General features: G+C 32.5%; 1 protein-coding gene across 1 annotated transcript in view; it reads left to right on the forward strand.

Annotated features, from left to right (window-relative positions):
* LOC117933218 (LEAF RUST 10 DISEASE-RESISTANCE LOCUS RECEPTOR-LIKE PROTEIN KINASE-like 2.4) overlaps positions 1-25833 on the forward strand; it is a 32779-nt gene extending 6946 nt beyond the window's left edge. The window contains exons 2-6 of the mRNA XM_034854607.1: positions 22696-23415; positions 23614-23661; positions 23760-23792; positions 24039-24089; positions 24692-25833. Coding sequence (XP_034710498.1) covers positions 22696-23415; positions 23614-23661; positions 23760-23792; positions 24039-24089; positions 24692-25833 — 1994 coding nt within the window. The remainder of the gene's footprint in view (positions 1-22695; positions 23416-23613; positions 23662-23759; positions 23793-24038; positions 24090-24691) is intronic.
* The last annotated feature ends 564 nt before the right edge of the window (positions 25834-26397 follow it).

A 26397-nucleotide genomic window follows, 5' to 3' on the forward strand; every position in this document is an offset into this window, starting at 1 on the left:
CCCTTCCACACATTGTTTCGAGGAGTTGCTTCATTGAGGAAGACATCCCATCATAGAAATAACTCACCAACAGCCATGTATCAAAGCCATGGTGAGGACAAGCATTAATGGCTTCCATGTATCTTTCCCAACACTCATAGAATTTCTCATTCTCTTTAGCTAAGAAGTTTGAAATTTGCCTTTTCAAGCTATTTGTTCTGTGAGTAGGAAAGAACTTCTTGAGGAATTCAGCTTGTAAATCAGTCCAAGAACGGATACTCCTTGGCCTTAAAGAATTAAGCCAAATCTTGGCCTTATCCTTTAAAGTAAAAGGAAATAGTTTAAGCCTCATCAGATCGATAGAAGCTCCTCCTTCTCGGAATGTATTACAAACATCTTCAAATTCCTTGATATGGGCATAAGGATTCTCACTTTCCATTCCATGGAAAGTTGGCAGAAGTGGCACAATATGGGGTCTGATCACTAGCTGCTCTGTAGGGGGCACTATACATGATGGTGCACTCATACGAGGTGGATACATGTGGTCTCTCATTGATCTGAATTCATTGGGATTGTCCTGATTACCATGTTGACTATGCTGATCCTCAGGTGTAATTTCCATGATGTTCAAGCTCAATTCCAATTCCTTGTTATGAGGTATTTCAAGTTTAACAAGTCTTCCTCCACTATCTCGTATCCACTTTGGCATACACAACTAGTATCAACTATAACTAAAAAAAACAAAAACAAAGGAAAACAAAAAAAACAAAACTACCAAAAAGAGTTCGCTTAACTAAAACTAAATTAAAAACTATGCTAGAATATAAACAAGTAAAAGAAACAACTAAAAGGGTTAGTATAATGACAGAAAACTCACCAAACTTGTGATGAAAACCACAAGTAAACTAAAATAGTATCACTATGAAGTTGGCACCTTCCACGGCAACGGCGCCATTTGATTCATTCCCAATTGGTGTCTCAGCTGATTCATGTCCAGCTGGTGCTCTTTGATTGAGAGAGTAATCAATAAAATTTATAACCTATATCACCATGCATTAGGATAGCTTTAGCTAATATAGCATAGTGGCTCTAGGATCGTTCACTGGGAAGGGTTTTCAACTCGCAAATGATACCAATTTAGAGTTAAATTGGTGCTTTTTCATTTCAAGGTTAGCTTAAAAAATAAACACAAACTTTGGTTTTGTTTTAAGCTAATCTAAAAAGAAAGTAATGAAAATTACTTATGAAGAAAACATTCCTTGGAGGTTTGGGTTCACAGGGGAGATTCCTTATGCAAAAACAGAGCTCCGGTCATTTGGTTCATTTCCTCGCATTAGAGAATTAACATATAGTCAATTCTCTAACCGGTGCTGTACAGATGTACCCTTTAAATGGATTTCAGCTATAATTCCCTCTCACTGATGCAACTTGCAATGGCTCGTGCCTCTCACCTAGCATTTGCCATTCAAGGTGATCTTTAACTTTGGACTTCCCTTCTCAAGCTCGCAAGAGATAACTAATGGATGTCTCCTTGGAGTCCAAAAGCTTACCAAGTGTTGGCAATTCTAGAAAATCCTACCTTCAAGTCACTTCCCAAAAGCTCTCAAGAGGTAAACTAGTGCATTTCTATGGACGGAGATCACTTGCCTTACCAAGTGTTGGCTCAAGTGAATTGAAGGTGTTTTAAGTTAACTAAAAACATAGAAATCATTAAAGGATCACACTTTCTCTTCATTAATGGCTGAAACCACAAAGCTATAAATTCTTGCACTTGGAACCTTTCCCAGCAACCTTAGCTCCAAGGAACTAAAAGTCTAGCCACTCATTCTCTGAGGAAACTTCCTCAGAGCTTGTTTGGCTAGTAAGAAAAAGAATGAGAAAACAACAATATATATGAAAAACAGAGCAAGTGCTCTGTAAAATATATTTCTTGCAGAATTGTACAAATGATGCGTCTGAGAACAAGCTTCCCAGATTCTACATGATATCCCTGTGTAAAGGAAATTACAAACTATATATAAGAGGTTATTCACCCTTTGTTTTTACTTAAAGACTAAGGAATCCTATGATAGGTGGGTTACAAGGAGACTTTGGGGATTTAGACATCAAATATCTAAAGCAAAATACCCAAAATGTCGGTCGAAAATATCGGGAAGCTTCAGGAGAACACTACAGCTGTGCATGATGGCTGCGAAATGGATTCGGCGAATCGCGAGTGTCTGACGAGCCAAGTAGTCCGAGGGATCTGAATTGGCGGCTGCGGATGCTCTCCGAGTAAGCGCTATCAGAGGATCAGGATATGTTTGACCGGGGAAGTTGAAACGCCTCCTCTCCCATCCGGCGTCAGGTGTCGAATGTGAAATATCCGGATAAGGGTGGAATGACAGCGGACAGAATTCCGGATAAGGGTGGAATGACGGCACTCAGAATTCCGAATAAGGGTGGAATGACGGCGGACAGAATTCCGGATAAGGGTGGAATGACGGCGCTCCCCTATCCGGACTCCCTTAGGGAGGAAGCACACGACACTCGCGAACATCACACCCCGGATGATAGCATATCCTATCCGGATATGTTGTCCGGATCATTGACTATACAGCCCACGTTCCGCTGCCCTCCGATGGTGTGTCCGAACATCTTTTACTCCTTGCATTCCGGATTTGCTTATGGCAAAGGACTTCAAAGCTTCGGTTCTTCATGTTTCTGAGCTTTCTATTGCTTTGCCATGGATTCCAAAGAACTCTCCTCCACCTTGGATTGCGTTGGTGATAAAAAAGCTATCAAAACACCAAAACTTAACACAATTTGATTAGAATTGATTGCAAGGGTCCTTAACATGCCAATTGGGTTAAAAGGTAATAACTACTACTCAAAAGTGTTTAAAAGAGTTAATTACAAGCTATGAAATAGCACTTTTTGAGTAGTAATCATGTACACAAAATTTTCTAATAAGAAAATTGTTGATAAAATTGTAAACTTACTTTATTTATGAAGTTAGAAATAGTCTCTAATATGTTCTTTGATTCTTTTTAAGCTTTAGTCGAGCCTTGGTTTGGTTTGGACCCTACCGCGTCTTGAGCTTGGGCTTCAACTTTAACTTGTCTTGGACTTGAACTCTAGTTTGTCTTAAGTTTTGGCTTGGACCTTTGGGCTTGGGCTTCGGCCTGTCTTAAGCTTAACTTGGCCTTGGACTTTAGCTTGTCTTTAACTTGGGCTTGGACTTTGGTGTAGCTAACAGTTCACCAAGGGCGTGAATGTTTGATCTCGTATTGAAGATGCTTTAAACTTGGTCTTTTGATCTTTGAAGGTATGGTCTTTGAATCTTGGAAGGTTTGATCTTCAAATCTTCGAAGGCTTGGTCTTCAAATCATGAAAGGCTTGTTGAAAGCTTGATTTTCAAACCTTCAAAAGCTTGATCTTTAAATCTTTGAAGACTTAATATTCAATTCTTAAAGGCTTGATTTTCATATCTTCAAAGCTTGAAGAACTCCTTCAATGCTCGAGGGTAACTTTCTTCAACTCTTCTCAAGTGTGGATGTCTCTTCTTTTCTATCTTGTGTATGTTTTTAAAAGTTCGATCTCTATTTATAAGGGTTAAAAGATGCATATTTAGATAGTTTTATTTATTTCTTACAAATATTATTTCTTAATCAAAGTTAATATTTAGGGAGATTTTTAGACGTCATATTTGGAGTCTTAACCTTGGAATATTATTCTTTAATTAAAAATTAATATTTAGGAAAGTTGGAAAGCATATTTGGATAGTTTTAATTTATTTTTTAATGAGATTTTCATCAAATTACTAAGTTTGCTTAAATCCTTTTGATAATAACCTTTAATGATGAATTATTTCTCATGAAAATTTTAAAAATATTTATTTTAAAATTGAAAAACTCTAGTTTAATAAAGATATGACCAATATATGAGATTTTGAAACTTTAGAGCACATTATCCAAGCAAAAAATTTAAAATGTAGAAATTCCATTCTGCATACTTGTTAATTTTGAAATGCATCCAGAAGTGATTATTACCAGTACTGCAATTTTAAGTTCAATCATTAATTGCACTTACCAGTTCTTGTATATAATGTGAGTATACAGAAATTAAAGGGTAGGGTCGAAAACTGATCTGTGATCCAATATCATAACAGAGGTAATGAGAACCACAAGAACCCATCACAACCTTTCAGTATTTTCTAGAATGAACATCAGAAACTTTTTCCCTCTTTCTGGTTTTTTCTCCTTTTCTGGTACTTTGTTTTTAGACCCAGAACTACCAAGAACTTGCGAATCACTGCCCTTATGGAGAAAAAAAAATCCCTAAATCTTATAAACCCCAAGAAAAAAAATCCAGATTTTCTCAAAAACCAAACAGAGTAACCAAGAAGAAGCATGCTTGAAAACTAAAAGCCCTACAGAAATTTCATGATAAATTAGACAAGAGCGAAGCTAGGGTGGCGAATCGCACCTGGGATTTGCGTCCATGAGAGGGATTTGATAGAAAAAAAATGAGCGAATCGCAACTTGGTATCGTGCTGGTAGAGAGACTCGTAGTAGACATGTTGGAGGTTGCAGACGTGTCGAAGGAAATGTCGTTTTTTCTTTGTTCTCTGAACAGTAGGAAAAACAAGGGAAACAACTTTTTGTTGTTTTTTGAAAAGGGAGATTTGAAAACACGGAGAACAATGGGAATCAAGACAACAGCCACTTGCCAAACTTGCTTTTTGTGTTTTTTGTTTTGAAGAATAGAAAACATTTCTCATAAACACCAACCTAACATATCCTTATTTTTATAAAATATTAAAAAATTGTTATTTATTTTTTAATTTAAAAGTAGTTTTTGAAAGCAAGTTTTTAAAAATATAATCAAATAGGCTGTTAGTCATGGACATTTCAACAATAGTCTGGTCATTGTGGGATTGTTTTTTATCATCAACAATACCGCACTTATTATTGCCAAAATAAACTGATGAAGAAACCCTTTTTATAAGCTTCCTTGCTATCAAAAGGCTTTGAGTTAAATTAGGTTCAAAAGCAAAGTCTCTAAAGCAGGGATTTTCTTACAACCATCCCAAGCCCGGCCCAATAAATTCATTGGGTTGTAAGTTGTAATCCATAAAAGATTTTCGCAGGGACAGAAAAATAATAAAATAGATAAGTTTATTAAAATAATGGCTGCCTTGATTTTTTTTTTCTTTTTTTTTTTTTAAGAGCTAATTCATGAGGTTGGGTAGTTAAATCAAAAATTTAAATGAGAGGATAATAATTGATAATTGGATAGATAAATCCCATAATTAATGATGTGTTTACTTCATTTCTCGTAATGAAATCAAGAAGTTTGATTCCTACTTCAACCATTACACTTACTTGGTAGATGGTGAAATGGGGTGCATATTTATTATAGACTTAAATATTTAGAAATAAATACCCATAATGATTTAAATATTATAATTTGATCTTTTAAATATTTAAATATTTTTTAAGTCATTCAACTTATCTTAGAATTTGATATATTTAAGTATTTTTAAACCCATTAAAATTATAAACATAAAGATAAATGAGTTATTAAAAAAATAATCTTGAAGTATTATTTAGAAAAATAAGAACAAAATCATGCTAATATAATCATTAAACTAAGTTATATAAAAAAAATAAAAATAGATTTTTTATAAGGCTATCACGATAAATGCATACATTTCTTTTTTATTTCTTACTATGAAGAAATAGTTAAAATCAATTATTTTTATTGTTGTTCAATTTTTAGACAATTATTTAAATACTTCAATCACTTGTGAATACTTCAATCACATTGTTGATTTTGATTCTATTTCCTTTCATTTTGTGGTTTTTCTTTTTCCTTGCAAGATATCTCAAACCAGGATTAGCCACAATTAAGAAGAAGAAAGACGAAGGGTTGCAGGGATAAACAAGAAAGCACACATTGAAAATTCTTATTGATACTATGTTTAAATATACATGAGTGTTGACTTGATGTATATGGCAATAATAAAAATGTTGTGTGGACCCGCATTTTTCACGTGCGTCCCCACTCGATCGGCAAGACTCGCTTTTTATTTGTGAAAAATTATTTAGTTTTGGAAAAGTTGGAGCCGCCACTTATTTTATTTTTATTTTAAAGGGAAAATAAAACAAGAAAAAAAAACCCTAAAATGTGACTCCATAATTTTTGGAATAAAGCATGTCTTTGAAAAAAACCCAAGTCTAGGTCCAGGGATCAAGTTACTTATTGGGAAGGTACCTCTAGGAGGTAGCACCCCTCTAAGCCCTAAAGAGGTCTTTACTGACTAAATTGGGGAAATGGGGCAATTAATTGATTAATTGTAGATACCTAAGTAAGCTAGGTGATTTCAAAAAGTAGCATGCTAAATAAGGAGATCAATCATAATAAAGGAAAGTTAGGATGCGTACCTGAATTACTTCTTAAGCGCTATCATAAAACATCAATGGTTAATTCAGAAATATGACACACGACATGCATTTTATCAAGGATGATCAAACAAGCATCGAGACAATCACGTATGGCATCAAACAAGGGCAATGACATGCATATTCATGAAATTTTGGGAACGTACCTGGATAGCATATATAACTCTAAATGCGCTTCCTCAAGACATGGGGGTTAGATAATAAATAATAAATAATAAATCCTAGCATGCTTATCTAATTAATTAACAAAAATTATCAGAATTCAGAATAATTAATTATCATACATATCTTGTACACAATTCCTAAAAAGAAAAATGTAAATATAATTACAATAAATAGCAAGATGGTAGCAAAAATAAATTTTGAAAAAGATTTTCTTATGTAGGGGTTTCACCAATTCCCCAAATTAATATACACGAATTTAGCCTAAAATTGTCCCATTTATTTGGGACCACAAGCTTTGATTCGCGTTTTGTTTAAAACCAAAATTTTTGTTGAAATTGAGAAGGATGCAAACCGATTAAGATGTGGTTGCATGCTATTTTTAAAATAGAAAAGAGATTTTGATTCTAGAGGCTTTAAATGAATAATAAAAATTTCTTAAAAGGGTTTTTTTTTTTTTTTTTTAGAAAAAGAGTTTTGTTTTAAAATAAAAGAAATTAATTTTTAAAATAACAAAAATAGAAAACAAAATATCAATCAAAACAAAAGGAAACAAAGATCACGAAATAAAGGATTTAGAAAATCTTGTCAATTAAAATGGTCAGGGTAAAGGCCAACCTTCATGGGTTTTCGAGTGGCCCTCAAAAAAATTTGACCAACAATCACTAAGGCAACAAATTTATAACTTCCTAATCAAACAAACTAACAAAATTATCATCCAAAAACTAAGATTTAGATTTTCAGAAACACATGAATAACTAGAATTAAACTAAATGGAATTAAAAATGTAAACTTTTCCTCATAAGATCAATTAAACTAAAGAATTAAGATCGATAACACGTTCAAATTAAAAATAAACTAGAATTTAAATTAATCGGAATTAAAAATATGAACTTTACCATACAAGACCAATTAAACTAATAGATTTAAGATCAATAACTCATTCAAATTAAAAATAAACTAGAATTTAAACTAATCGGAATTAAAAATATAAACTTTACCTTATAAGACCAATTAAACTAATAGATTTAAGATCAATAACTCATTCAAATTAAAAATAAACTAGAAATTAACTAATCGGAATAAAAAATATAAACTTTACCTTACAAGTCCAATTAAACTAATAGATTTAAAATCAATAACTCATTCAAATTAAAAATAAACTAGAATTTAAACTAATCGGAATTAAAAATATAAACTCTACCTTACAAGTCCAATTAAACTAATAGATTTAAAATCAATAACTCATTCAAATTAAAAATAAACTAAAATTAAACTAAAAATATAAACTTTACCTTACAAGTCCAATTAAACTAATAGATTTAAGATCAATAACTCATTCAAATTAAAAATAAACTAGAATTTAAACTAATCGGAATTAAAAATATAAACTTTACCTTACAAGTCCAATTAAACTAATAGATTTAAGATCAATAACTCATTCAAATTAAAAATAAATTAGAATTTAAATTAATCGGAATTAAAGATATAAACTTTACCTTACAAGTACAATTAAACTAATAGATTTAAAATCAATAACTCATTGAAATTAAAAATAAACTAAAATTAAACTAAAAATATAAACTTTACCTTACAAGTCCAATTAAACTAATAGATTTAAGATCAATAACTCATTCAAATTAAAAATAAACTAGAATTTAAACTAATTGGAATTAAAGATATAAACTTTACCTTACAAGTCCAATTAAACTAATAGATTTAAAATCAATAACTCATTCAAATTAAAAATAAACTAGAATTAAACTAATCGGAATTAAAAATATAAACTTTCCCTTACAAGTCCAATTAAACTAATAGATTTAAAATCAATAACTCATTCAAATTAAAAATAAACTAAACATATAAACTTTACCTTACAAGTCCAATTAAACTAATAGATTTAAGATCAATAATTCATTCAAATTAAAAATAAACTAGAATTTAAACTAATCAGAATTAAAAATATAAACTTTACCTTACAAGTCCAATTAAACTAATAGATTTAAGATCAATAACTCATTCAAATTAAAAATAAACTAGAATTTAAATTAATCAGAATTAAAGATATAAACTTTACCTTACAAGTTCAATTAAACTAATAGATTTAAAATCAATAACTCATTCAGATTAAAAATAAACTAAAATTAAACTAAAAATATAAACTTTACCTTACAAGTCCAATTAAACTAATAGATTTAAGATCAATAACTCATTCAAATTAAAAATAAACTAGAATTTAAACTAATTGGAATTAAAGATATAAACTTTACCTTACAAGTCCAATTAAAGTAATAGATTTAAGATCAATAACTCATTCAAATTAAAAATAAACTAGAATTTAAACTAATCGGAATTAAAAATATAAACTTTACCTTACAAGTCCAATTAAACTAATAGATTTAAGATCATAACTCATTCAAATTAAAAATAAATTAGAATTTAAATTAATCGGAATTAAAGATATAAACTTTACCTTACAAGTCCAATTAAACTAATAGATTTAAAATCAATAACTCATTCAAATTAAAAATAAACTAAAAATATAAACTTTACCTTACAAGTCCAATTAAACTAATAGATTTAAGATCAATAACTCATTCAAATTAAAAATAAACTAGAATTTAAACTCATTGGAATTAAAGATATAAACTTTACCTTACAAGTCCAATTCAACTAATAGATTTAAAATCAATAACTCATTCAAATTAAAAATAAACTAGAATTAAACTAATCAGAATTAAAAATATAAACTTTACCTTACAAGTCCAATTAAACTAATAGATTTAAAATCAATAACTCATTCAAATTAAAAATAAACTAAACATATAAACTTTACCTTACAAGTCCAATTAAACTAATAGATTTAAGATCAATAACTCATTCAAATTAAAAATAAACTAGAATTTAAACTAATCGGAATTAAAAATATAAACTTTACCTTACAAGTCCAATTAAACTAATAGATTTAAGATCAATAACTCATTCAAATTAAAAATAAACTAGAATTTAAATTAATTAGAATTAAAGATATAAACTTTACCTTACAAGTCCAATTAAACTAATAGATTTAAAATCAATAGCTCATTCAAATTAAAAATAAACTAAAATTAAACTAAAAATATAAACTTTACCTTACAAGTCCAATTAAACTAATAGATTTAAGATCAATAACTCATTCAAATTAAAAATAAACTAGAATTTAAACTAATTGGAATTAAAGATATAAACTTTACCTTACAAGTCCAATTAAACTAATAGATTTAAAATCAATAACTCATTCAAATTAAAAATAAACTAAAATTAAACTAAAAATATAAACTTTACCTTACAAGTTCAATTAAACTAATAGATTTAAGATCAATAACTCATTCAAATTAAAAATAAACTAGAATTTAAACTAATCGGAATTAAAAATATAAACTTTACCTTACAAGTCCAATTAAACTAATAGATTTAAAATCAATAACTCATTCAAATTAAAAATAAACTAAAATTAAACTAAAAATATAAACTTTACCTTACAAGTCCAATTAAACTAATAGATTTAAGATCAATAACTCATTCAAATTAAAAATAAACTAGAATTAAACTAATCGGAATTAAAAATATAAACTTTACCTTACAAGTCCAATTAAACTAATAGATTTAAAATCAATAACTCATTCAAATTAAAAATAAACTAAAAATATAAACTTTACCTTACAAGTCCAATTAAACTAATAGATTTAAGATCAATAACTCATTCAAATTAAAAATAAACTAGAATTTAAACTAATCAGAATTAAAAATATAAACTTTACCTTACAAATCCAATTAAACTAATAGATTTAAGATCAATAACTCATTCAAGTTAAAAATAAACTAAACATATAAACTTTACCTTACAAGTCCAATTAAACTAATAGATTTAAGATCAATAACTCATTCAAATTAAAAATAAACTAAAATTAAATAAAAATATAAACTTTATTTAAACTTTCGTGCAGATTAAAATAAACTAGCATAGAACTAATGAATTGCAATCATAAAAGAGAGACATTTAATCTAAGAAAAATAAAAGATTGTTCAAAATCGAGATTTAAAAGAATTTATCACAAACAATTAATTAAACCAATCAAATAAAACCCAAACTAAAAAGAAACACTGTATCAAAAATCCAAAAACTAACCTGTATTGTATCGGAAAAATACTCCCTTGATGTGTCGAAATGGCAGCCCAATTAGTCCTTCAAGTCCTCTACCGCTCCCTCCAAAAAAACTCTTGCGTGTGTTGATCCCCCTCAAAGAAAAAGTCTGCCTCTAAAGAAAAAAGTCCCCACCGTCATGCTTCTATTCCTTTTTGTTCCATTTATATGGCAACCTATCCTTTTCATGGAATATTTTATTTCCTTTTGGGCTATGTACGTGGATATATGGAAAGTGATGTTTTAATTGCAAAGTGGTATTTTAACTTTTATGGAAAGTGCTTTTCTATTTTATATACATCATAATTCAAAAATAAAAAAATAAAAAAAATATTAACAAACCTTTTTAAAGGTAATAATAATAATAATAACTTATCAAATTGGTATAACATATATATATATATATATATATATATATATATATTAAAAAACTTAACTTACCAAAAAAATATATTAAAAGCACTTTAAGAAAATAACCAAATAAAATACAAAATAATTTACTAAAAAAATTTATTAACGTACATATTAGTAAAAACATTTAATAGTAATAATAATAGTAATCATGAAAAGAGATAAGATAATTGATCACATGCAATCTTGTAAAAACAAATAAATAGATAACAATAAACAAATAGCTAAACAAATATAATAAATAAATAACTAAATAAATAAATAGATAAATGAATAAGAAATCAAGCTCATGCAAGTGTTAAGAAATACAAATCATGCGAACTATGCAAGTCATACAGAAGTTATCTAAAAGGTAACATAGGTGGGCTAGGATGCCTAAGTGGACCTAGCATACCAAAGTGGGCCTAGATGTGCCTAAATGAGCTTAGGTGAGTCTAAGTGGGTTAAAGTGGACCTAAGTGAGCTTAGGTGAATCTAAGTGGGTCAAGGTGGACCTAAATTGGTCAAGGTGGACCTAAGTGGGTCAAGGTGGACCTAAGTGGGCTAGGTGTACCTAAGTGGGCCTAAGGTGAGACTAGGTGGGCCTAACTAAGTCTAACCTGAAGTGCACTTAAGTAAAGCCAAATCTAAACTTGAAGGGCAGCCAAGGTCATAATGTGGAACCAGGTAAACCCCTCAACTAAAGTCTCCGAGGTGGCTCAAGAAAGGTAAGTAGCGTGAGTAGCTATGGGCTACCAAGAGATTATTGTAAAGTATTGGTAATGGACTTTAAAACATGTGCTAAAGGAACAAAATTGAGGGTCTACATGTTGCTATAGAAAATTCTAGTCTATAGTAATTACAAAGAATATATACAATGATCAAGCCTTGATTTGAGGAATTCTTATTGCATTAGAATTTTCTTTGGAATCTCCCTTATTGGGTGCATTGAAATAATATCTTCTAGAAATGTTGTTGTTGCTATTGCCAGAATTATCTCTATCATGCCCTTGCAAGAGTGAGCATCCTGGGAGGACACCAATCCTGGACCATAATAAGAGCAACCGTTGGTGTGATAGGGGCTTGGTTAGGGCATCAACAAGTTGATCTTGGGAAGAGACATGAGATACACTAAGATTGCCATTATTGACTTGGTCATGGACAAAATGAAAATCGATCTAAACATGTTTCATACGAGAATGGAAAACAGGATTGACACATAAGTAGGTGGTCCCCACATTATCATAGTATATAGTGGGTTGTTGTGGAAAAGAGACAGTGAGTTCCATGAGTAAAGAACGAATCCATGAAAGTTTAGTAGCAATAAAAGCAACTGCTTGGTACTCTACTTCAATGGATGAACGAGACACAAAGTGTTACTTCTTAGAAGCCCATGAAATTGGATTGTTGTAAAAGAAGACAATATAGGCAATGGTTGACGTCCTATCATCTTTATTCACAGCCCAATTAGCATCAAAGAAGGCATGGAGATGAAGTGGGGAGTTCTTGCGTGAAAAGAGACCCTGTGAGATGGCACATTTCAAGTAACAAAGAAGATGTTTGATAGCAACTCAGTGGGCAGTGGTGGGTTGATGCATGAACTATGAGAGTTTGTTGATTGTGAAAGAAATATTAGGACGTGTAATAAACAAGTACTATTAGCTACCAACAACCTATCGATATTCAGTAGCATCAGAAAGGTTTGCACTATCATGGAGAGATAAAACGGAGTTGGTGGAAAGAGAAATGTGAACTTCCTTAGCACCAGACATTTTGGTACAAGAAAGAACATCCTAAATGTACTTACTTTGAGTAAGTAACAACCCATATGTAGTGGTAAGAACTTCAACACCTAAGAAGTAATGAAGTGCCCAAAGATCTTTAATGGGAAACCTTGTAGATAATTGTTGGACAAAACTTGTAAGAAAAAAGTAGTGATTATCAATGAGAATAAGATTATCCACATAAACAAGCAAATAAGCAATGATTCCATCATAAGCATAAATAAATAAGAAGGTGTCTGATCGAGCATTAGAGAAACCAGTAGAGAGGAAAAAAAATTTCAACTCATTATACCTTGCATGGGGAGCTTGTTTGAGTCCATACAAAGCCTTCTATAATTTTGCAGACATGATCAGGGAAAATTGGATGAACAAAGCCAGGTGGTTGATTCATGTAAACATATTTTGAAAGAGAACCATGAAGAAATGCATTATTCACATCAAGTTGCTAAATAGACCAATTTTGTGAAAGTGTAAGGCAAAGAACAAGGCGAACAATGGTAGGCTTGATAAGTGAACTGAAAGTGTCGATGTAGTCAAGGCCAGGTCGTTGGTGAAAGCCTTCGGCCATAAGACGGGCATTTTATTTAGAAATTGAGCTATCAAGATTTTTCTTAACTCGAAAAACCCACTTGCAACCAATGAGGTTATGTTGAGACACAAGTAGGTTCGATAAGAGAATGGGGTACAGAAATGGTAGAAATAAAAAGGGTTTTAGGTTTGAAAATATTATTTTAAGAACATGTAACCATGGGGTGAGTACGAGTAGGAGGATAATAACATATCTATTATGGTACACTCTGATGAATGAGAGATGGGCGAGGTTTAGTGGAAAAGGGCTCTCATGAACAAGAGCATCACTAGGGGAAGGAGTAGAATCTGACAATGATAAAGATGACAAAGAGAGTGATGGGCAAGAGGGAATGTGGGAGCCTATAGGCAATGGAGAGAATGACCCAAGGGATTTGTGAATAAGGGAAAAAGAAGAATCAATGAGGAGAGGTTGAGAAGATAAGGGTTGAGAGAGATTAAGAATCATAATGGAAAATAAAGGTGTGGGGTTGACTGGTTGGTACCCATTCTGAACATTGTCCAGTGTTAATCTGGACAAGTTTTGGTCAAACAAAGAATAAGGAAAGATATTTTCAAGAAAATCAACATGTCGAGATATGTAAAAACGTTTCGTGGAAGGATCAAAGCAACAATAGGCACTTCGATTCTTTGAGTAACCAAGAAAAACACATGGTTTCGACCTTGGGTCAAGTTTATGTTTAATGTATGGCTTCAACCAAGGATAACAAAGGGACTCAAAAACCCTCAACTTTGACTAATTCGGGGAGCAACCAAACAATTTTGCAAAAGGAGTGTCAAAAGATAATGTGAAAGTGGGCATGCAGTTGATAAGGTATGCAATAGTCATGAAGGCATAAGACCAAAATTGAAAAAGGAGAGAGGCTTGTGTCAGGAGTGTGAGACCAGTTTCTCTAATGTGGTGATGACGACATTCAGAGAATCCATTATGTTCAAGTGTATATGGAGGCCTGATAAAATGACTTATACCATGAGATTCAATTTTTTTTTTTTAAGAGTAATAAACTCACCTCCACCATAGGAAATGATTGGTTTTTGAAAATATTTTTCAACTACTAATTTAAACTTTTTGAACACAGTGGGAACATCTAATTTGAATTTAGTTGGAAACAACCACAAATATTTTGTGAAATGGTCAATGAACACAACATAATAACGAAAACTATCAAATGATTGAATAGGAGATGACCCCCAAACATTTGAACATATTAATTCAAGAGGTACATGACTTGTCAAAGTAGAAACATAAAAAGGAATTTTATGCAACTTATTACATTTGCAAGCATTACAAGCAACTTCACCACGTAAGGAAGAAGACAAAGGTAACTTATCAGATGAGACAATTTGTTGGAGAATTTTGATGAAGGGGTGGCCAAGACGATTGTGTCATTACTTTAAAGAGGTTTCAAGATGGAAAACGCAAGGATAGTTGTCGATGAAGTCACACGTGATGGTCATTCATAGACTCCATCTCGATTACGCCCTATCACTAGTGGTGCCCCGTTTGAAGATCTTTCACCACAAAAGAAAAAGGTAGAAACTCAACTAAGATATGGTTAGATTGACAAAATTTAGAAACAGATACTAAATTCTTTTTCATTGATGGAACACAAAGGACATTAGAAAGGGTAAAAGGTTGAGAGAAATTAGAATAGGGAGAAAAAAGTGTGGTAAAACCAGTGTGAGTTATGTGCAAACTAGTACCATTACCGATCACTATGTCGTCACTACCATCATATTCTGAGTGAAGAGACATATTTTGCAAGTCAGAAGTGACACGATGAGACGCACCAGAATCCATCAACCATCCTATATTAGAGCCATTTGATTATGCTACAAAGTGAGCTCTTAGTTGGAAAGAAAAGAAAGATGGTTGATAGTTGAGTGGAGGTCATGAAAACTGTTGAAAAAATTATTGCAATTATGGCTACAATGACGATGGAAAGACACAAAACCTCAGGCAATGCTTAGCTGTATGACCCTATTCATCACATAGATGACAATACCCTTTATAAGGCTTTGGGTTAAAGTTTCTATTTGGATTCTGACTTTATTTAGTATTGCTATTACCACCAGTGTTGTAAAATCTACCTTACTTATAGGGGTTGTAGTTGCTTCAATTATTGGGATTCTATTTGGTTGCTATATATGTAGTGATGTTGTTTTGTTTTGTTTCAAGCCTTCTCTTTTGAGATAACCTGCATGAGCAAGTAGTTTGTCATGAAGTTCCTTAAAGGTAATAAAGGTCTCACATGCTCTCACAGCAACAACAATCTCCTTGAATTCACTATTGAGACCATCAAGAATGTGTATAATGAGAAAGGTTTCACCAATCGGGGCATCAACAAGTGCTAGAGCATCATCATAATCTTTTGATTATTGAATGTACCGAGTAATAGTGAGAGTGTCATGTGAAAGATGAGTAAGATTTTCCTTTAGATGATGGATCCGAGTATGGGATGGTTTGGCATATGTAGTGGCAAGTTTTTTCCAGGCTGCTTGGGATGATTCAGACAGTGTAATGAATAGTGTAATGAACAGTGTAATGAAAGGAGAAATATATTCAGAAACAAAACCCAAAATTGCATTAAAAATGAGCTAGTCTTGACGAATCCAAAATAGGTAAGCAGGGTTAGGAATTTTAGTATTATTCTCAGTTATGGTTTTTGATGGACAAGGGGTTGATCCATCAATATAAACTTTGAGATTAAGACCAACAACCAACGAGTTGAATTGTGCTCTCCAAGTAGTATAGTTGTTGGATGTAAGTTTCAAGGGGGTTTGAGAAGCAATATTAATGGTGATGATTTGATTTTGAGAATCAAAGAGAAGAGAGGCTATTGAATTGATAGGAAAAGAAACTGACGAACCAGTCATGGTTTTTGGTGTGTTACGAGAAGGCTCTGATACCATAAGAAGAAGAAAGGCGGAGGGTTGAAAGGATAAACAAGAAAGCACACATTGAAAATTCTTATTGATACTATGTTTAAATATACATGAGTGTTGACTTGATGTATATAGCAATACTAAAAAATGTTCCTATCGAAAATTCTAGTCTACAGTAATTACAAAGAATATATACAATGATCAAGCCTTGATTTGAGGAATTCTTATTTTACCATAATTTTCTTTGGAATCTCTTTTATTGGGTGCATTAGAATAATATCTTCTGGAAATATTGTTGTTGCTATTACCAGAATTATCTCTATCAATAATGATAAGGTTGGTATTCTAGCTGGAAGGGGAACTTGTGAGGCCTTGGAGGTCGATTGGCCCCATCGGGGCATATCTTCCGTTCAGCATAGAACCTAGCTTAATGTTTGCTATATCATGATCCTTTTAGTTTATTGTTGGTACTTGAGTATTGCTTTATTTTTTATTTACTTTTGTGGTAGAAAGTTGCAGGCTACATTTTATTGTCTAATGATGACTTTGACCATTGTTGATTGAGTGGAATTTTGGGGTTGAGCCCCAATAGTTCACTTTCTTAGCACTTTCTATCATAACAGAGTGTTGAACCCTTGTTTTATTTTTGTTACCTTCTAACATAGCATAAAGGCTTGCACTTTGCAAGGCTTTGAAAAATTTCTCCATCAAATTTTCTTTGCATTTTTGTAAATGCTGGTACTTTCTTGGATTTTCAGTTTTTCTTCACTATTACTTGTATTTTCTCTTCAGAAATACAATTATTTTACTTTCATTTTCCATTTTAATCACTATTTATCTTGTGGTCCAATTCTAGTTGAATTACGATAATTTGTCCATCATTTTTAACTTTCCTTCAATTTGTATTTGCATTTGTGTTATTGATCTTCAATACAAACTGGCTAGGATTTTGCCTTGGTTTATGAAACTACGAAGAAAGGGACACAAGAATAGGATTTTGATTTTTCTAATATTTTTATTTATTATTTTGATTTTGGATGGGAACCTCTCCTGTATACCACTCTTCTCAAGGAAGTGTTAAGCTCCATTACAAAATTTCATTCTAAAGTTGATTAGTCATTGTCATAAACTATAAAGATTATTAAATTCAAACAAAACTTAATGAAATGGATCGACAATTGTTTGCATCATGGTTTTTTCTATAGTAGCAAAACACCTTTTCTTTATAATTTATCAAATAAATTATAGACAATATTTAATTTATTATTTTATTATTATTATTATTAAAAACATAAAATGGTTTTTTTTTTTTTTTTTTTTTCACCTTGTGATTAAGACTCTTGCATAGCTATGGACCTTATTGAAATGGAAAAGGAGAAAAAAACTTACCCTGATTCAATATGTCATAGTGAATATACTTAGTATGTTTACTGAACTTTGTACTACTACAAGGAAGTGTTATCAGAAATGGACACTAATGGAAAGACCTGCAAATAAAGTGTTTTTGCGAGTTGAAAATCTTAATCGATTAATTTATGGGAGTGATATAGCATGTATGAAGCAACTTAGGATGGATAGATATATTTTCATCATGTTATATTCTATCCTTCTACTATTGGTAAATTAAAGGATTGAAGATATGTTGATGTAGAAGAAATGGTTGCCTTATTTTTACATATTCTTGCACATCATGTAAAGAATCGAGTAATAAAATTTTGATTCTTAAGGTTTAGATCAAGAATCTATTAGTAGGCATTTCAATGCAGTATTGAATGTGGTTATTCCCCTACAAGGAGTATTACTAAAAATTCAAGAACCGGTCTCTAAAAGCTCCACATATGAGAGATAGAAATGGTTTAAGGAATATAAAATATAAATTTAGTTTATGTAGATGTAATTAATTCATAATATAGCAATACTAATTCTTTTATTTGTATAGAATTGTCTAAGAGTTTTAGATGGAACATACATTCAAGTGAATGTACCTGATAGAGACAAGCCAATATCGAACAAGGAAGAATGAAATTGCACAAATGTCATAGGAATTTGTTCTTAGGATATGTAGTTTATTTATAGATTACTAGGTTGGATGGGATCAAGCTTTGATCCAAGTGCTTCAAGATGCAGTTACTAGGGGAAATGGACTAACAGTGCCACATGGTAACTATGTGTTTCTTATAAAATTATTAATTTTTTTAATATATATTTATTTTTTAAAATATATTTTGGAATATTCATTTTAGGTTATTACTATCTTATTGATGATAGCTATACAAATGGAGAGAGATTTCTTGCCCCATATAGAGAGAGGAACACATGCCAACAACCCATGAGGAGTTTTTCAACATAAAACATTTTGTCACAAGAAATGTTATTGAGAGATGTTTTGACTACGTTGGGCTATACTTAAGAGCGCTTGTTTCTATCCAGTGAAGATACAATGTAAACTCATTCTTGCTTGTTGTCTTCTTCATAATCTCATAAAAAGAGAGATGTTTATGGACCCATTGGAACAAGAGTTCGATGTGCAAGACCACCAAGTTGTAGGTGAACCAATAGCTATAATTGAACCATTGGATTAATGGAGTGCTTAGAGAAGAAATTTAGCAATTCAAATGTTATTGATTTTGATTCTATTTCCTTTCTTTTGGTGGTTTTTCTTTTTCCTTGCAAGATATCTCAAACCAGGATTAGCCACAATTAAGAAGAAGAAAGGTAAAGGGTTGCAGGGATAAACAAGAAAGCACACATTGAAAATTCTTATTGATACTATGTTGATGACATGCTGATTTTTGGAACTAACCTAGAGGTCGTGTGTGAGATAAGACATAGGAGAAGTAGAAGTGATTCTAGGAATCAAGATCACTATAATGCCTAATGGGCTTAAACTCTCTCAAGAGCACTATGTTGAAAAGATCTTAAGGAAGTTTGAACCCTTTGGTTGTAAACCAGTGTCAACTCCGTATGATCCCAGCTCATAGTTGAAGAAAAATAGAGAACATAGTGTTGCCCAAACTAAGTATGCTTGTGTTATAGGGAGCCTAATGTACTTAATGAACTATATTGGACATTGTTGATGTAGTAGGTAGGTTGAGTCAGTACATCGAAAGTCCTAATCAGGACCATTGGATTGCTATTAGTAGAGTACTTAAGTATTTGAGAGGCATCATTAACTATGGTTTGTACTATAGTGGATTTCAAGTGTCCTTGAAGGATTTAGTGATACAAATTGGATATTTGATTCAGATGGGATGAAATCCACTAGTGGGTATATTTTTATCTTAGAGGAGGTGTAATTTCTTGGAAGTCTGCCAAGCAAACTTGCATTACTCGATTTACTATGGAGACTGAGTTTATTGCCTTAGAAAGGCAAGTTCTAAGGCTGAGTGCCTTACAAACCTCTTAGCAGATATCTTTTTATGGACAAAGACTAACATTATCTGTGTCATGCATTGTGATAGCCAAACTTCGATTGCTAAGGCTAAGAGTAAAATATTTAATGGGAAAAACAGCATATATGCCTGTTATATCCCTAGAATTTGTTTGGTTAGAGTTGAATTTGGTCGATCCTTTAACCAAACACTAGCTAAGAAACTAGTAGAAAAACATCGAGGGGGATGAGACTTATGCCTATTATAGAAGTCAAGAGTGGTAGTAACCTAACCTGTTAGAATGGAAATTCCATGAAGTAGGTTCATATGGGTAAGAACAAATCACTTGTTAGCTTGAGGGGCTTTATCAGTTATAGTACTTGTATGAAGTCTATCCTATAGTGTAGATGGAGCGTATTTTGCATTGATTTAGGTTGAGTGTTTACTCTTAACGAATATCATATTCCTTATGGGTGGTATGTTTAATGCAGAACATACTTCATGGATTCATTTATATGAGAGTGGAGGTGGGCCTGCTCCTTAATTGTGAGAACTTAGGCAGATTTTTTAGAACTCTCATGAATATCCAAGTAGGGCGCATGACCTATTTGCGCCAACCCATTTGTATAACTCGTAGTTGAGAAACCAATGTTGATAAAAGGTCCCTTAAATTACATCAAGAAACATTGGTTCATAGAAATTTTTTTCACCATATTTTTGTGGTTCAATACTTATTTATCTAAAAACTAGTTCATAGCCTTTGGGCATCAGTATTAATGCACTTGTGTTGATGCATTGGATTCTATTTCCCTCCATACTTTCCTTTTTTCACTTATACACTCTGTGAGGGATTGTAGGAAGAGTGTATAGTAAAAGAGAGTGCACTTTTGGTGTTTTTGCTTATCCCACATGGGAAAAAGAGCAACACCTTAAGTAGGTATATGTACTAACCCACTTTCCTTAGCTTAATAGGCTTGTAGAGAGGTGTAGGCTTCACGAGTTCAGCTACTTTTTACAAAATTCAAAATAATTTTTTTTTTTAAAAATTATTTCTTTATTTCTCATTTAAGTTAGTTTTTATTTGTCTGAGTCTTCTAGTGGGTTGTTTCTTCCGGGAAATGAAGTGGCCAGTCTCAGGTTTTGTACGATAATGGCTCCGTGGTTCTGATTCTATGGGAGAAACCTATTGGGACCCCACATATAAAAGAAGATCACCCTCTCAGCTCTCAACATAGTCATTTCTCTGTTCTCTTATTCTCTATTCTACATCTAGAGCCTTTTTGTGTTCTCTACTGATTACCCCTGCATTCGTCATTGCAACAGCCCCAAGCCTGCACTAACTACTGTAGCTGCTGCACCTGCTGCATATCCTATCCAGCATCCATCTTCACTATCATTGTGGTTGTTGTATTTTCTGCACCTATCTGGAGGATTTGTTAAAAACCCAGGCTGTATAATTCTCATATGCAAAGTGCACCCAAGGTGAGATCCATTGTCTGTTGAATCTTGGAAGTAGACCATTAGCTCCCTAGTGCATCAAGCTTGTCTTCAAGGAGGGTGGATCTACTTTAAGGATAGTGCATCGTCATTATTAAGAAGAGGAAAAGTGGTGCTATCAAACCCTTTTCAAGTTCTTTATAGATGAAGAATTGCATTTCTTGATTTCTATCTAAGGGCCTCTATTATTTTTATATACATATATATATTAAAGAATCAAACCATGGGAAGTCGACATAATTTTAAAAATCAGGCCAGACCCAATAGTCCAACTAGCTGGATTGCTAATTAGATTCCTTTCTTGTTCAGAATAAAGTTTAGTCCTATTCAAATGTGACTTGGTCATGAGTTAGCTGACTTGTGGTTAGCACAATGAATTAATTGGTGGAGTCCATTTTTTTAAGAATTCAAAGCAATATCATTGTGACTATAAAAACTCGACATACTTTTAAAAATTGTGCTAGACCCTAGTTCAACCGGTTGACCCGCCAATCAAATTCCTTTCTTGTTTAGAGTATAGTTTAGTTCTATCCAAATGCTGACTGATCATGAGTTAGCTGACTTGGTGGTTGGTCCAATGAATTAATCGGCCAGTTCCATTTTTTTAATACTTCAAAATAATATAGTTTGACTATAAAAACTCAACATACTTTTAAAAATTAGGCCAGACCCCCAAATCCAATTGGTTGGACTTCCAATCCTTATTCAAAGTAAAGTTTAATTATATTCTAATGTTGACTTGGTCATGAGTTAGCCGACCTAGTGGTTGGCCCGACGGATTAACTAATTGATTTCATTTGTTTTAATACTTCAAAACAAAATCATTTTGACTATAAACCACGTCATTTTGCACATACCTTGAGTTCAAAAATTGATATTAGGAAATTTTTTTATTGAAAATAATTAGTTTTATATTTAGTTATTTTAATTATTATTATGAAATTAAAAACATTTTTGTTTTCCAAGTATATATATATATTATATATACAGACAGGGTTTCCTGATAACTCCAATGTACTTGGTTTTGGTTTGATAGACAAGGTTTCCTGATAACTCCAATGTACTTAGTTGTGGTTTGATAGACAAGGTTTTCTGATAACTTCAATGTACTTAGTTGTGGTTTGATAGACAAGGTTTCCTTATAACTCCAATGTACTTAGTTTGGTTTTACGTTGATGATGAGCCGCCGGCCAAATATGAAGGGGAAAAAAAAAAGGGAAGATTTTGGGTAGTTGATTGTGACACCAATGCATAGACAAATCAAGTGGCTAGAAAGTTGATTTCTAAGCAGCTTTGCTCCTTGGGTTGTAATTTTATCTTCAGAAACTTGGGGATACCCCAAACCAAAGAAGCGTCTCTCTCTGCATCTGAACTTATGATGCTGAGAGAAGTAAAACTTGTGGGGGTAGGCCTCATAACACTCCTCCACTTTAGTTTTCTTTCATTTTGCGCTGCTAGTGAAAACCAGCCCTGCAGGACCTCTTCTTGCGGAGATATTCAAAACATCAGCTACCCATTTCGATTAAAAGGTGACCCGCTTGGCTGTGGTCATCCTGATCCTGCATACGAATTGGCTTGTGAAAACAGCCGTACAATCTTATATGGGAAATACCATGTTGCGGAGATCAACTACGATAACTATACCATCAGAGTTGTAGTTGTTGGGCTAGAGAAGAGCAACTGTTTCTCCCTTCCTCTCTATTCCTTGACAATGAATGATCTATATGTACATGAGTATGAATATCTTGATGAACTGGATACTGTACTTTTGATGAACTGTGCAAGACCAATCTTTGATCAATACTACATTCCTATTGTTCCCTGCAACCGCACCGATGCTACTTTCTCTTCCTCACAACCATATGCTTATGCGCTCGCTGGAGGCTACAAGCAGGTGAAAGATCTTCCATATTCGTGCACCATTGGCTCGACTGTTGTTACTCGCAGTTTCATGGCTGTTTCAGAGCCCTGCAATCTTTCAAGCTCAGATTTGCAAGAAAAGCTGCTTATGGGGCTCCAGCTTTCATTTTTGAGGTCCCGCTGCCTTGAATGCCCAGCGAATGACAGCTGGTGCAAAACAAATTTCAGCAACAACACTATACGATGCCTGGATAATACTAGAAGAAACTGTAAGTACTGAAAATTTTCAAATCAAATGGCTGATGAACACTTATATCAATTTTAAAACAAAAAAGAAAAAAAAAAATCATTGGAAATCCAACTATACATTGCAATTATAAGTAAATAGGATAACCAAATGCAATCTTATGTTCGCAAGGGTCTTTAATTTCTATTACTAATTTTAGTTGCTTGGTTTAATCATGCAGGGCTTCAGAAGTTGAAAGATGTACTGGTGTCAGTGGGGTGGTTTTTTTGTAAGGCCTTTGGAGTTTCTTTTATCGTCTTTCATTTTTAGCTTTTGCCAACTATATGCCTTTCTCATTTTGAATTTTGTATCTTCTCTTGTTAACAGTTGAAACACTTAGAAGTCCCTATACAACCCAAGGTAATCCTTAATAGTTCCAATTATTGACAGCTCATTTTATTTAAAAATCTTGAAATTGTTGCCATGATTTTAACAATTATATTCTCGGAAGACAAACTTTTTTCTTTTTTGTTTTAAATGAAGTGTTGTTTAACACTTGGCTTTGTATGTAAATGTAGACTGTACAATTATTTTTCGTTTCTGGTAATAAGGCTTTCAATCTTCTATAGCTAATAGTACTGCTGATTACTGGCTTTAATCATGCAGGACGTGAAGTTGCTTTTTACCAATCTGGGTATTCTAGGACCATTGCAATTGGTACGGCTTTGATAGTTCCTTCCATCATTTTCCATGATTTACAAATTGAACCTTTCATCGTCATGCTTCATATTTTCTAATGTTGTATTTACTTTTTCTCTAATAATAACAATCCCTCTTTTATGTGCCTCATTTCTAATTTAGTCTATGTTCTCTCTTATTAGGTGCCTGGTTTCTTGAAAAGACCGGTAAGACTTCAAAGTTCCGATTCTTACTTTGGTGTGGGATGAACATGATCAGTTTTTTGTCTATCATTGGGAATAATTCTTGCTTTCAAGATTACAGATTGCAAAATTCTTTTGCTTGAATAAAGGATTTCTCTTGGTTCGGTTGATCGAAATTGGATTTGAATTGAAATTTCAGTTCTATGAAATTCAAACTTTTACTTTTTCCATGGAATTATCTTTTTGAATTTGAAATCATTTCATTTAATCCATGTCCATGGAATATAATGAATTCAAAATACTGAAAATTGAAATTTTGTGCAAGCAAGTGCGTCTAGTTTCCTCTCCCATTGAAACAAATGTATTTGTTTGATTTGATAACTAAATACCTGTGGTTATAAACTCTAAAATATTCATTTTTTCATGTTGATCTATTAGTCATAGCAATCATTGGAGGACGCTTTCTACTTGGGATATCTTGTCTTTTTGGCTATTTAATCTACAAGTTTCGACGGAGACATTTATCATTAGATGATGATATTGAAGAGTTTCTTCAAAATCACAAGAATCTCCAACCCATCAGGTACTCATATTCACATTTAAAGAAAATAACCAACAATTTCAGGAATAAGTTAGGCCAAGGAGGCTTTGGCTCTGTGTACAAAGGAATACTTCAGAGTGGCCGCATTGTAGCAGTAAAAGTATTGGTCATGTCAAAAGCCAATGGACAAGATTTTATCAATGAAATCGCCACGATTGGAAGGATTCACCATGTTAATATAGTACAACTTGTTGGATTTTGCGTACAAGGATCAAAATGGGCCCTTATATATGACTTTATGCCAAATGGGTCACTTGATAAGTTTATCTTCCTTAAAGGAGAAAAACACATTCCTTTAAGTTGGGACAGATTGTACAAAATTGCACTTGGAGTAGGGCATGGGATTGAATACTTACATCAAGGGTGTGACATGCAAATTCTGCATTTTGATATTAAGCCACACAATATTCTTTTGGATGAAGACTTTACACCAAAAGTTTCGGATTTTGGCCTTGCAAAATTGTATTCAACAAATGAAAGTGTTGTATCTCTCACTGCAGCTCGAGGAACATTAGGATACATTGCTCCAGAGTTGTTTTATAAAAACATTGGACATGTGTCGTACAAGGCTGATGTTTATAGTTTTGGAATGTTGTTGATGGAAATGGTGGGAAAACAAAGACATTTTAGTAGACATCAAGAGCAAGATCTAAGTGAATTATTCTTCCCATCATGGATTTATGACCGAATTGAACAAGGAGAAGATATGGAAATGGGAGATGTCACAGAGGATGAAAAGAAATATATATGGAAGATGGTCATAGTTGCATTGTGGTGTGTGCAAATGAAGCCCATGGACCGTCCTTCTATGAGCAAAGCACTCGACATGTTGGAAGGTGATGTTGAACTATTGCAACTACCTCCTAAACCTACCTTATATTCTCATGAAATATCAGCTTTGGATCGGGAGAACAAACCAATGAGGGTTCCAATTTCCTCACATAATGCAAGTATTACAATTAGCTTAGATGGGAGATAACTCAACAATGTATCTACTTGTAAATGTTCTCTCTCTCTCTCTCTCTCTCTCTCTCTCTCTATATATATATATATATATATATATATGCAAATTAATGTGCCATCCAAACAACATGTAAGCCAATTCCCTTTGTTTTTAAATTCTTAGGTATATATAGTTATAAAGCTTGGAGAGGTTTGACTAATTTATTTTGTAATGCATCGATTAGTAGCAACCCTCACAATTCAAAATTCATAGGCCAATTTTCAGCATTTCTTCTTAGTTGATATGTAGGATGATTGATAGGAATGCATTTTTATATGATGAAAATCACAATGCTAAATTGATGTAACTTCTACCTCGAAATGGGGTTGTTTATTGAATTTTTATTTTTGAATGAAATGAATATGAAATACCCTGACAAAGGGTTTAAAAAGAGTTTAAGATCTTTTAACCATGTGAGATGCAAGAAAGGCAGAAACTACTTTTTATAGGGGAATATTATGGGTAAATCTGGCACTGGGGTAGTAAAAATATTATGTGTTGGAAGGCTGCCATATTGCTCTTAGTCAATGAGAATGGTGG

The sequence above is a fragment of the Vitis riparia genome, chromosome 16 (genome assembly GCF_004353265.1).
Source record: "Vitis riparia cultivar Riparia Gloire de Montpellier isolate 1030 chromosome 16, EGFV_Vit.rip_1.0, whole genome shotgun sequence".
Taxonomy (NCBI): Eukaryota; Viridiplantae; Streptophyta; class Magnoliopsida; order Vitales; family Vitaceae; genus Vitis; species Vitis riparia.